The 13,494-nt window shown below is 41.5% G+C and overlaps 1 protein-coding gene across 1 annotated transcript in view; it reads left to right on the top strand.

Annotated features, from left to right (window-relative positions):
* The window catches only part of LOC309549640 (uncharacterized protein), a 136,308-nt gene that overhangs the window by 41,160 nt on the left and 81,654 nt on the right, over nucleotides 1-13,494 (top strand). Inside the window, exons 2-3 of the mRNA XM_082250022.1 lie at nucleotides 10,184-10,302; nucleotides 10,982-11,068. Of these exons, the coding sequence (XP_082106148.1) occupies nucleotides 10,282-10,302; nucleotides 10,982-11,068 (108 nt within the window). The 5' untranslated portion in view covers nucleotides 10,184-10,281. The remainder of the gene's footprint in view (nucleotides 1-10,183; nucleotides 10,303-10,981; nucleotides 11,069-13,494) is intronic.

Raw genomic sequence — 13,494 nt, forward strand, 5'->3', positions numbered from 1 at the left:
CATGGTGCCAACTTACACGTGACATAAATGAAGACAAGGGCTGTTTTCTTCAGCTGCTTTACCAAACCGTTGTTCTCAACAGATTACAAAACATTGAGCAATACTCCATAGTACAGTCCATATACTGTACAATGTAAATAGTACATGGGCATTCCACGTGATTGGTGATGTACATTCCCTGAAAAGGGTAATCATCCAGACATAATTTTAAGGCTCACAGTTCATATGCATTTTGTTCCCAATAATGAGTGTTAACCACTTAAGCCCCGGAAGATTTTACCCCCTTCCTGACCAGGGCCTATTTTGCGATTCGGCACTGCGTGACTTTAACGGACAATTGCGCGGTCGCGCGACACTGTACCTAAACGAATTTGACGTCATTTTTTTCCCACAAACAGAGCTTTCTTTTGGTGGTATTTGATCACCTGTGCGATTTTTTTTTTTTTTGATCATGTGCTATAAACAAAAAAAGAGCGTCAATTTTGCAAAAATAACAATATTTTTCAAATTTTTTTATATGAAATTCCCAAAAAAAAAAAAATTTAAAAATCCAAATTTTTTAACATTTTAGGCCAATTTGTTTTATGCTACATATGTTTGGTAAAAAAAAAAATCTCAAAAAGTGTATTTTGATTGGTTTTGCGCAAAAGTTATTGCGTTTACTAAGGGAAAGATTTTTGTCATTTTTGTTGTTTTCTTTTTTAACGAGTAATGGAGGCGATCTGCGATTTTTTTTGCGGGACTGCGACATTGCGGCAGACAGATCGGACCCTTGACTGACATTTTTGACACTTTTGGGGTTACCAGTGACATTACTACAGTAATCAGTGTTATACATATGCACTGTTACTGTAAAAATGACACTGGCAGTGAAGGGGTTAACTTTTTTTTGAGAGGGAGGGGTTAAGTGTGTCCCTAGGGGCGTGCTTCTAACTGTGATTGGATGTGGCTTGAGGTGTAAGAACAGAGATCAACGGTCCTACATAGCAGAACCGTATGATCTCAATTCTTACACAGGGGAGAATGACAGGCGGCTGTGTTTACATTAGCCGCCTGCCTTTCTCCCGGTGTAACGGACAATCGCGAGTGCCCAGAGGACATCGGGACTGCCGGGCACACGCGCGGGGGGGGGGGTCCGTGAGTGAACGGGAGTGGGAGCGCGCCTCCGGCGGCGCGCGCTTGCTCCCTAGAGCCTCACAGGCTAGCGACGTAGACCTACGTCGCTTTGCCTGTGAGGAGCTGACTGCCGACGTAAATCATCGTTAGGCAGTCGGCAAGTGGTTAAGGAATTGGGGCTGCTGCAGTGTAATTGTCCATATCCTGGCATTGCTACAGCAGTGTACATAGGCTTTGAGTTTTGTTAGGAGGATTCTTCCACGGAGGTGTGCTTCCTCTCACTACACCTCTACACCTTTTTCTTTTTTTTTTGATCCTCCCTCTCTATCACCCTACTCTCACAATTATCTAGGCTTTGCTGCACCCATTCTTCTAACCATGCAGAACAATCAAACACAAAACGGCAATGTCAGCTGTACACATATATGTGACAGCATGGTGTTAAAGCCCATCAGCCTGCTGCCACATACAGTACTGTGCAAAAGTTTTAGTCAGGTGTTAAAGAATGCAGTAAATGAAGAATACTTTTAAAAATAGAAGTGTTAATAGTTTATTTTTTATCAATTAAGAAAATGGAAGGTAAAGGAACAGAAGAGAAATCCTTATCAAAATTTAGTGTGACCATCCTTTTCCTTCAGCACAGCATCTATTCTTCTAGGTACACTTGCACATAGTTGGAAGGAGCTCGGCAGGTAGGTTGTTCCAAACATCTTGGAGAACTAACCACAGATCTTCTCTGGATGTAGGCTGCCTCAAATCCTTTTGTCTCTTCGAGTAATCCCAGACAAACTCTATGGTGTTGAGATGAAGCCTCTGTGCGGGGGAAACCATCACTTCCAGGACTCCTTGTTCTTCTTTACACTGAAGATAGTTCTTAATGAGATTGGCTCTCCAGGTTATTGTCCTGTTGTAGAATAAATTTGGGGCAAATCACACACGTCCCTAATGGTATGGCGTGATGCATAAGTATCTGCCTGTATTTCTCAGCATTGTGGACACCATTGATACTGACCAAATCTGCAACATTATTTGCAGAAATTAAGCCCCAAATCTGCAAGGTACCCCCAGCATACTTCACTGTTGCCTGCAGACACACATTATTGTACCACTCTCCAGCCCTTCGGTGAACAAACTGCCTCCTGCTACAGCCAAATGTTTTAAATTTTGACTTATTAGTCCAGAGCACATGCTGCCATTTTTCTGCACCCCACTTCCTATATTTTTCGTGTGTAGATGAGAAGCTTAGCCTTGTTTCCACATCAGAGGTATTGCTTTTTTGGCACTAATTCTTCCATGAAGACCTCTTCTGGTCAGACTTCTCCAGGCAGTAGATGGGTGTACTTGGGTCCCACTGGTTTCCATCAGTTCTGTGTTGATGGTACTGCTGAACACAGGGTCGGTGCAAGGATTTTCGTCTATTCAGGAGAAGGTGCATTTTGCTCCCCCCCTCTCCATGACACCGTCCCGCTGACCCACCCCTGTATAGCATACACTTTAATTGTGGTTCAGTGTGTAATGGGGGGGGGGGTTATGCATTACCTGCTTCGCATCACTGGCTTCGGGCAGTTGGCAGGTGGGGTGGACTAAAACTTCCACACTTCACCCGTTAGAGGACAGGTGCACAGTGTTAGGGAATGGAAGTGTAGCACTGCCCCCTAGAGGACTGCATAGAATTGCACTTTCTGGATTCCCCTGGGTTACCCAGAGCAATAGTTTGTGGAAACGTGTCACTTTAAATGCTCAGACAATGAACAGTCCAGTGGATTTGTTTTTTTGTGTTTTATTTAGAACTGTGATGGGAGAAGAGATGAGTGCAATACTCCAACTATGAACTATGCACAATTCTGAAGACAACTGACTGTAGTGTGTGCGGCAAGGCCGCTGCTTCACCCTGCCACTGAAGTGAAGATAGAAAGTATGATCCTGTTTAAGTTACTCTTCAGGGTCTAACTTGGCACCCCATTTCTCACTTGCTGTGTGTGTTAGCCCCTGTCACCTGACACTCCACTGGAGCGGTCCCCCTTCCTGGGCAGACCCCTGGCAAGCTTCCCGGTACTCATGGACATTGGTTTTCCTAAGGTTGCTCTGCCTCAAACTCCACTTGTCAGCTTTCCTAGACCGCCTGGCTCAGGTCCACACTCCTGATTCACTAGGCCGACCACCTGTGACCACCTTCCACAGCAAACAGGAGTAGAGACAGCCGTCACCCTCCTCCTGGGACCTGGCTTCCTGCCAAAGACACCCTGTCACATGTAACTTGGCTTTTATAACATATCCCTGAATGCACCACTGTTTGTGCCAACCCACTGGGATAGTTACAAAGCTGGTGTGTCACTGGGTGGGTTTCCTCCACTGTCCAACATGCCCCCTATTGGATACAGTGGGGACACTCCCTCAGCCCAGATGAATCACACATGGACACATGCAACAGGCATAACTACTTATCAGGCTCCCCTGAAAAGCAGATGGAGCAGACTATAATTTGCCTGCTTCTCCCCTGTTAAGCAGGCAGAGAAAATTATTCTCCTTCCTAACACCTATCTAGGAGAGTGCTACAGAAGACAACCTTAATCCAGCAAGTGGCTGGGGTTTTAGATTTAACTGCCTCAAAAAATACACAAAAAAATTCCAATGCGCTAGGATCCACAAGGTAAACTGAAAAAGGAATACAATAAGAATAAATCCATTCTCTATAAAATATATAAGTCAAAGGGTACCAATCTGCCAAAGCAGAAAACACAGTATCAGCCAATTGATAAGGGCGCAGGTAGCTCCAGCAGAGAACCACAGTGAGTGAGCCTGGGTTCACTCTATAGCTCGCATGTGAATTCGTACAGAAACCCCACCACATTCCTGTGCAATTCACATGCACCTTTTTTGAGCCGTACTGGAAACAGATAACACTGGGTTTGTGACCTGCTTTTGGAGTGTTGTTAATTTTTAATTGGCTCCCAGAGCAGATTGCAAAACTGTGCGGGGTGCATAGGACTGCTTTACAGTTTCAGCCCTGGTTCACAAATATGCGGTGCAGGAAATGCACAGGGATCCCTGCATTTCCCGCAGTGCATATTTATGAACCAGGACTAAAACTGTAAAACAGTCCTATGCAGCCCGGGATGGTAGAGCAGGAAATTCTCTCAGGGCCCATTCACACTAGAACACAGTGTGGGAAACTGCACATTACCCGCACTGCATTGCAAACGCATTGCCTTTGTGATCTGCAGCTAGTGTCAGTGCAATTTTTTTGACACCGGAAACCTAGGTCGCAAATGCAGTGTGTTTGCCTTCACCAGATCGCATGGTACAGAAGTACCATGCGATTCAGTTGCAATGTGTTTCCAAAAGTAGTGCATGCACTATTTTCATGTGCGGTGCAGTGCAATTTCAGCATGTATAAAATGAATGGGTTGAAATCGCACGGCACTGCACCTGGAGTGCAAAGGAATCACATAGGAACGCACAATGCATTCCTGTGCGATTTATAGTGTGAATGGGCCCTCAAGCTGTGAAAAACATACAAAGAACCCAGCACAAAAGGAGCCTGCAAGTGTAGCATAAAAACAAGATCTAAATGCACTCACAAATGGAGAAGCGATCAGTCATGAAATAAAGCTGTGCACTTAGAGGCTCCTTATACCCTGGGTACTTTGTTTGTTTAGATCCCCCCCATCCTGACACCCAGCTGCTTGACCTGCTTGCATGCTGGTGCCTGACCCTGGCTGGACATCTTCCAAAGTCGAATGGAAGTAAGCATGAGGTGTCTTTTATCTGCTGCATTAGGTTTCCTTGGCAGACTACTGCATCTACAGTCTTGCCCATTTCTTTGTGATTCTTCAGTAGAGCCTAAACAGCACATCTTAAAACCCCAGCCTGCTTTGAAATCTTTGCCTGGGAGAGACCTTGCCGATACAGAATACCTATCTTGTGTCTTGTGCAGTGTTCAATTTTGCCATGGTCTATGACCTGTAACATGAAACTGTCTTCCACAACCTCACCTTAGTAGCAGAGTCTGGCTGTTCCTCACCCAGTTTTAAGCCTCCTACACAGCTGTTTCTTTTTCAGTTAATGACTGTGTTAATGGATGATCATTAGCACCTACATGGTAGAACTGGTTAATCATACATCTAACTCTAATCTCACAAAATCCCTGACTTTGTGCAAGTGTACAAAGTGTGCAAGTGTAAGAACTTATAATGGTTTGAAGCCAAATGTTGGCCACACCAAATATTGATTTGATTTATTTTCTGTTTGCTCACTTTGCATTTTGTAAATTGATAAAAATAAACAATTAAAATACATATTTTTGAAAGCATTATTACTTTACAGCATTTGGTCATACCTGCCTAAAACGTATGCACACTGTATATGCGTGTGACCGGTGTTAATTGAGTTAGGAATAAAATGCTATGTAAACCCTATAAGGGCTGTTTTTAAAACTTCTTCAGAGACTCCTTGAACATAATTTTTACAGGTTAATATATCTACCAAATTACTATTATAAATGATGCACCCATGAAAAAAAAATGTGCAAATTTGATGGAAAGTCCCTTACACAGCAATTAAAGCATAACATCTGGGTACTGCACTCAGAAACATATGGCAAAGCCTATCTTTTTACAATATTCCAGGAATGAAATAGGTAAACCAAGAATTGTGGATTCGTGAATGTGGCTGATAACAAACATATGGTTCAAACATCTCCCATCCTGTAAGACTGAGCTTGTGCGGCTTGAACTCCAGAAAGTGACAAGAAAAGTACTTCTTTTCCAGCGAGTAAGGAGATGTGGTTTGTATGTAGTTTTGTCAACCTCAAAAAGAAGTGTGTGTTTTACAGGGTGTGATATCTATCAATGGCCCAACTTATCAGCCTAACAAGATATTACATTTCATGAGCTGTAGTGCTTGTTGAATAATGCTTGCAGATGTATGAAAAAGTCTGGAACAGAAATCATTATATAGACTTACAAAAACAGTTTCAGCTATTTAACTATTTATTTTTCTGATGGGTCACATAAATCTTCTTTATAACATCATTAGGAGCCTTGACCATGTAAATGACTTTAATTTCCCACTGTTACTACAGATTATAAAACAAGACCTGGGAGAACACACTTTCACCTGGTTAGGTGGCAACAGTATTTTTAAAATTAATGTTTTCCCCAGAATGTTGTATCTACTACCAACCCTATCTATTTATTACCTGGCTTCCAGAAATAAATTAATTGATCTTTGATTTTTTTTGAGGTGGGAAAAAGTCAAGATTTAAAAATGTTATTTTAATCTGTCCTAAACTGTCCTAAAGTGATGTATACCTTCTGGACCCTCAACTTTATTTTGTGGCCTTGCACTGAAACAGAATTATTAACAGGTGCTTTAATAAACCCTTTTTTTTTTACTGCTTTAACCTTCTTTGCAGTATTCCCGAGCGTGGCTCGGGGTTAAATTTCAGAGCCAAAAGTGGTAACCCCGAGCCACACTCTGGGTACCGCCAGAAGCATCGCTGGATCCTGAAAGCGGGGTTACTTACCTTGTCACTGGGATCCAGCGATGTGTCCCGGCGGTGTCTAGCGGCGGATCTTCCTCCTGATCCTCTCCCTGCCCCGGCTTCCGTCTCCTGCGATGTGACGTTCGCAGGGGGGTGGAACCGGTGGCAAATTCAAATGTAAACCACACAAAACACACTGATATGCATGCATATGCAAAATATGAATGCAAAATAAAAAAAAATCACATTAGTTTGCCCCCCCAGTGCCCTTTCCTGCAGTTTTACTGGACATTTTATATGTATATATATATATATATATATATATATATACGTATTTACATATATATATATATATATATATATATATATATATATGTGTGTACATACTTTAACTTTTTTATAGTTTTTTATTATATTATAATTTATGATTTTGTGTTTCAAAATTTATCATACCCGAGATGTTATAAAGAAGAACGCACAGTAAATAAAAATCATATGTAAATAGTTGGTTTGGGCTGCTCATTCTTAAGAATGACATGCAAAATAATGGTACCGCTTTCAGCACCTAAAATCCGAAAGAATCATACTGCCTGGGAGGTTAATAGAGATTCCAACTGGATACACTTAAAACAGATTCAATCCTCACTCCCTCTGTCTGGCTTTTTGATGGCTGACCGAAAAGAGACCAGAGGTTTTGAGGCAACATCCCCTCATTAGTGCTAAGCTACAACTATCTCAAGACCCATAGCTACAATATATATTCCCTCTCCTTCACCCAAATTCTTAGGGTCCTTTTTCACATGATGCGCCGTCCGGCGTGGTCCGTTCTCTGCTCAGGGGGGATCGATCCGCCGATCCCCGCTGAGCGACAGAGCTGTCAGATCCCCGCTGTCCTCTATGGGGGAATCGGAGGAGAATGGGCCGCCTGTCTGTTCTCATCCGATCCCATCTGATCCCATCCGCTGGATGGACGGAAAACAGGGTTTCCATCCGTCCGGATTTCACGGACAGGATGTCTCCGCTGACATCCGCTGCCCCATAGGGATGCATTAAGGATCCGATCAGGTCCGCCTGAAAAACTGACAGGCGGATCTGATCGGCTCGTTCATGTGAAAGGACCCTTAGAAACATCAAACTTATTTAAATTGTTACTAAACCCAGGTCCCTGCAATAACTATATCTGATCTCCCACAGTACACAGAACATGAAAATGTAATTATTGTAATAAATATAAACACAGTACACAGAGCATGGAATCCATTTTTTTAGTAAATAAAAACTGCTAAATACCTTTTCTCATCAGCAGTATATAGCAGTCTTTTGACTTCTATGGGTGTCTGGTTAAAGCTTGTAGGAGGAGATTTCATTCTTTCCTGGCTGTCCTATGAGGCAGCATGACCCCCGACCCTCTGTCTGGACAGTGCTGATTGGTCCTGTGCTGATCACATGCACTCTCCCAAGAAAAAAAAATCACCTCAATGACGGGGTCCACACCGGAATAAGTGCTCTTCTTGGAATAAGAAAGACAGAAGGGGTCTACAGTTACCAGAGTATTGTCCCAGAGATCTGGAAGACTCAGGGGTCAGTCACTGTGTCAGGGTTTTCAAGCCACTGGGCCCAAATGTTATTAAATTGAATCGGACATCCTCAGCCATTGTGGGCAGCCTTATACAAAGGAAGTGCAGAATTAACAAGAGATTTCCATTTGTGCAAAGAAGAGGGAGCAACCGATCTCCAATTCAGGACAATTGCTTTTCTAGCATTATATGATAGTACACTTAGAAGTACCCTTGTAACCTTTTTAGAAGCTAGTGGTTCAACCAAGTCCAGGAGGCAGAACCCCACATCCTGCGGCACCAGATTAGTGGTACTGAAGTGATGACTTGCAGAATCTGTGACCAATACATAACAATCGTCGGACCAGAAAATTTGAATAAAGTCCACCTGAGGATCTGTGCAGTGCCAACACCCCAAGAAAAATAATTTCTGCATCCGATTAGGCATTAAATAAAATGGTTAACCATTTTAAATTGGATCAATCTGTCCCTCACATAACCCATGCAATTTTTAGAAGGGCTAGTGGATGACAGCATTTGTGGACTGAAGTGAACATCTCCTGGCTACTCTCACTGTGTCAGCACTCTTTCAATTAAATAGTATATTGTGGTTCTCTAGAACTAAATATTTTAATAAAAAAAATGATATATACAAATATACAGTATATTATAGAGTCTGGTGGTCCTTACATTTTAGGGATTCTAGTACAGAACATGGTTTATGTGATGTCATGACAAAATATGTATTTACTACTAGCTAGTTTGTTGGTTGAACTGGATGGACTTGTGTCTTTTTGCAACCAGATTAAGGCCTCTTTCACACTTTTTTTTTTTCTTTTACGGACACGGATGACACTTGTGTCATCCGGTCCGTATGTCCGCATATCATCCCATCCGTTTGCGGATGATATACGGACATAATGTATGTCTATGGGATTGCGGATGTCAGCGGATGACACCGATTTTGCGTCCGTTCTGTTTTTTAAACGGAAGAAAAAATAGGGTTCTGTTCCGTTCCAAAAAACGGAACAGAACGGAAAGGACGCAAATCGGATGTCAGCGGATGGTCATCCGTTGACATCCACAATCCCATTGACATGCATTATGTCCGTATATCACCCGCAAACGGATGGGGTTATATACAGACATACGGAACGCCCCTGTGAAAGAGGCCTAAGGCCCCTTTCACACAAAGGCCCCTTTCACGCATACAGTCCGTTCAGTTCATCAGTTCAGTCACGCCAAAATGTATCAGTTTTCCATCCGTTTTTCATCTGTTTTGCATCCGTTTTTCATCTGTTTTTCGTCAGTAATCATCCATTTTTCGTCAGTTGTTATCCGTTTTTCATCCATTTTTCGTCAGTTGTTATCTATTTTTCATCCGTTATCATCCTTTTTTCATCCATTGTCATCCGTTGTCTTCCGTTTTTCATCCGTTGTCACCTGTTTTTCATCCGTTGTCATACGTTTTTCGTCCGATCCGTTTTTTTGACGGATGAAAAATAGGGCATTCATCCGTTCAAAAAAACAGACATTGACGGAAGCGGATGAAAATGAATGTTAACTGATGATCATCTGTTGTCATCCATTTTTACACAGAGATACATTGATGTCCGTTTTTCATCTGTCAACGGGTGATTGAAAAACGGACAAACGGACAGCATGTGTGAAAGGGGCCTAACTATGTAGTTAGCTCATTTTAAATCATGTATTCTTGAAACTTCACTTTTTCCCAGGAGTGGGCAATATGAAGGGGTACAGGAAGGGTTTGACTTTAGAAGCAATGATCAATATCTCTAAAGGAGAGCCATTTGGTGTTGGAGATACTTGGGTTCTCTGAACATACATGGAAGATGTGAGCAGGTGCCAGAAGGTCGATAAAAAGTATAAAAAGCTTGGTTTCAGAATGAGTCTGAATGGTTTTTAATCTCTTTGCTATAAAATATCATTTAACAGAAGTATACTGTTTAAAAAAAACAACTGTGGAAAGGCGTGGATCACCCTAAAGATTATGTATCTTCTCTAGGGCAAACATTGCAAATCTGAGTGTGAATTGAAGAAGCATGGCTATTCATCAGATTGGCATCATAGATTATAACTGACAACAGAAAGACAGTGAGCTTGATGCAAGACATTACTGAACAGGTACTATATGATATACTTTATGAAAACATGTATATTTTTTGTGGGTGGTAGTTAAGAACAAATATTGCTTAAATATGTATATTCTTAAGGACCCATTTACATATGTGTTCTCAAGAGTATACCTTGATAAACCTTAAACTGCACTTCAAGTGAACATGTGCTTCACCCATGCAGGGCAAAGCAATAGGTTTGCTTTATTGTTGGCCCTTGCACCAGCTTATACTCACCTTTCCTTGGCACCCCTGCTGCTTTCTTCATAGTCAGGAGTGAAGTGTCATACCCAATATTCCTGGTTATAGGGGAGCATATTACTTACGTTCCTTTCTCTCACATGACAGCCCCAGTGCTTTACAATCGGCTCTCAGGCAGCAGCACATTGGGATGGGAAGGGAGACTTTACCCTATGTAAGCACTGACATCAATCATATCGGGCTTAGGTAAGGCTTCTTCTCTTTGCTCTGGGAGATAAATGGAGATAAGTAAAGATTAGTAGTAGAAGGTAAGTAGAAGCTGTTACTGGGACTGGCTTTAGGCAACGCTCAAGTTCACTTTATTTCACATAGAGAGTTCTGCATCATTATTATTTTCAATGGCATAGATAGATACTGTAGTTGCCCAATATTTATTGAACAAATGTTTATTGGTTATGTATTCTAGCTATGTAATGTTTTCTTTTAAGAGAGCAGGTGGGTTCTCCTCCCAGACGAATCACAGGCGAAAAGGGAGTGGGTCTTCCGATGAAAATATAGCTACAAGGAAAACTAAGGTAAACTTATTTTTTATGAATTCTAAAGTAGTTTGCATGAAATGAAAGAGTGGTTTATGTAAAAATATATTTATAGAAATTGTAAATATTTGTTACCAGGTTAAAGGTGGTCAAAATGGCAACATTATTAAGTCATGCTCCTGAGTTCTGAAGGGTCAGAGGTGCTCTTTGTTGCAAATGAAGAGGCACTAAGTTTACTGTTAGTCTTAAAGTGTTACTAAACCCAGGACCCTGCATTCACTATATCTGATCTCCCACAGTACACAGAGCATGGAATCCATTTTTTTTTTTTTAGTAAATATAAACTTCTAAATACCTTTTCTCATCAGCAGTATATAGCAGTACAAAGAGCAAATGACTCCTGCGCTTAAGGGGTGGCCTTGCGGCTGGTATCCGGAAAATGCGATTCAGGTCAAATTGTAGTAAATTCAGGCTGTGCTGCCACTCTCAATGGGTCGTGGTAACCCAAAGAAGATACTGGAAAAGAGAAATGGACAGAGGGCGCACCAGCCTATCGCATTATCTTTAAAACAATTTATTGTAATAGACATGTATACACATTATACTCACAAAACGATTATGAAACACGGGCAATAAGCAATGAGGGACCACCAGGGGTCTCCACTGGGCATCCTCAGCTGCCGCAGGCCGTGGAAGGATGTAGACCTCCAAAAAAACCCCAATACATGTCTATTACAATAAATTGTTTTAAAGATAATGCGCTAGGCTGGTGCGCCCTCTGTCCATTTCTCTTTTCCAGTATATAGCAGTCTTGTGACTTCTATTAGTTCCTGATTAACGCTTGTAGGAGGAGTTTTCATACTGCACTGGCTGTCCTAACAGGATCCAGGACCCCTGGCCTCTGTCTTGACAGTGCTGATTGGCCCAATCACATGCACCTTCCCAAAAAAAAAAACTCTCTAGCAATACACACCAAACTGAGCATGTGCAAACTGACTCCAAAGGCTCTTTCTTATCCGGACATGTTCTGAAGTCAGTGGGAGAAGAGGTGGATCTGTGCATACAGGATCAAACAGCCTTTTTACACAATGCAGAGGATTAACACCTTAGGTCCCACAGTGAGTATAACAAGCATGCTTTACTGCCTATACAGACTGATGTTACTGTTGTGGGTTTAGTAACACTTTAAGTTACATCTTTCTAAGTAAACTGTTTTTTTTCCTTTCCTTCCCTTCCCTTCTCTCCTCCCCTGCTCCATTCACAGACCATAGCAAGAGTTAAAAAAAAAGGAACATAAAATTGGCCCAAAAGCTTTATAAGTTTTTCTTTAGCAATAACAATACTTTGGGGGCACTCAGCAAGGAGGGGAGCCAGGAGCACTAGCGGGGGACCCCAGAAGAGGGGATCAGGGCTGCTTTATTCAAAACCATTGCACAGAGCAGGTTTACAATCACAATAAGAATATATATTTTTTTTTATTTGGCTAGCCTCAGATAAATAATTATTCGAGCCAATAGAGAACAGAGGGACAGAGTTACTGACTCCAGGCTGGCTGAACACAAACAGACTTTTGAAGGCAACGTTCATTTTTGCCTAGTTTTCACAGCAAAAAAAATGATTTTAATTCTGTACACATAAACCCAAGCCTCTGTAAACACAAAACAGAAGTCTCTGACAATTCCTAACTATATGCAATTGTATCAGTTGTGGATATTTTTAACTGATTCTTGACAAATGTTTCCATACGTGCGTAATAATATCTCTCACCCACAGGTGGTTTGGTGAGCTTTGATGTCCTGTGTAAAGATGGCTGCCGCATATCCAATTGACCATGTGATTTTGGGGGGAAAGTGCAACCATGTCTTGCTGATATCATTCACAAAACAACCTGTTAGTGGTCAGCAGGAATATTTACATCTTATGGGTGGTCTCTGGTATACAGGACTATAAATAGAGTCTCTAGGATGGGGGAAAGGAGGTTCATTTTGAGAGGTTCTTCGTTTGGAGCTGTTGAAGGAAAGCATGTAGCAAAAAAACCTCCTCACTGTCCTGTTCCAGATATCGAGTGCAAGCTGTTGCTAGAGTTAAGTACAGTATTGAGTGACCTTTTCTTTTGGATATTGGGAATAGGAGTGTAAATTTGAGTCTTGTTAATGTTTATGGTAACTTTTCTGTGTAAGAATCTTTATGTATTTTGATGTCCAGTAAAGTTTTCTTTTATTCTTTTTATCAAAACTGCTCTTGGTGTGTCTGTTCATTTTAAATATTCACTAGATATTTCAGTGGCTGTCCAGTATACCGTCATTATAAATTTTGTTTTTCCCACCTTTGATACAACTGGCGTAGTTTGGCAGGATTTTGCATGGTCACTAAATATAGAATATTTGGATGAAATATTGTGTTATGAAGGGTGTATGAGGATTAATTATTGAATTGCTGCTAGAGTCAGCAGTTTACTGAATAAG

The sequence above is a fragment of the Pelophylax lessonae genome (assembly GCF_965119305.1).
Source record: "Pelophylax lessonae genome assembly, chromosome: 3".
In the NCBI taxonomy this organism is placed as follows: domain Eukaryota; kingdom Metazoa; phylum Chordata; class Amphibia; order Anura; family Ranidae; genus Pelophylax; species Pelophylax lessonae.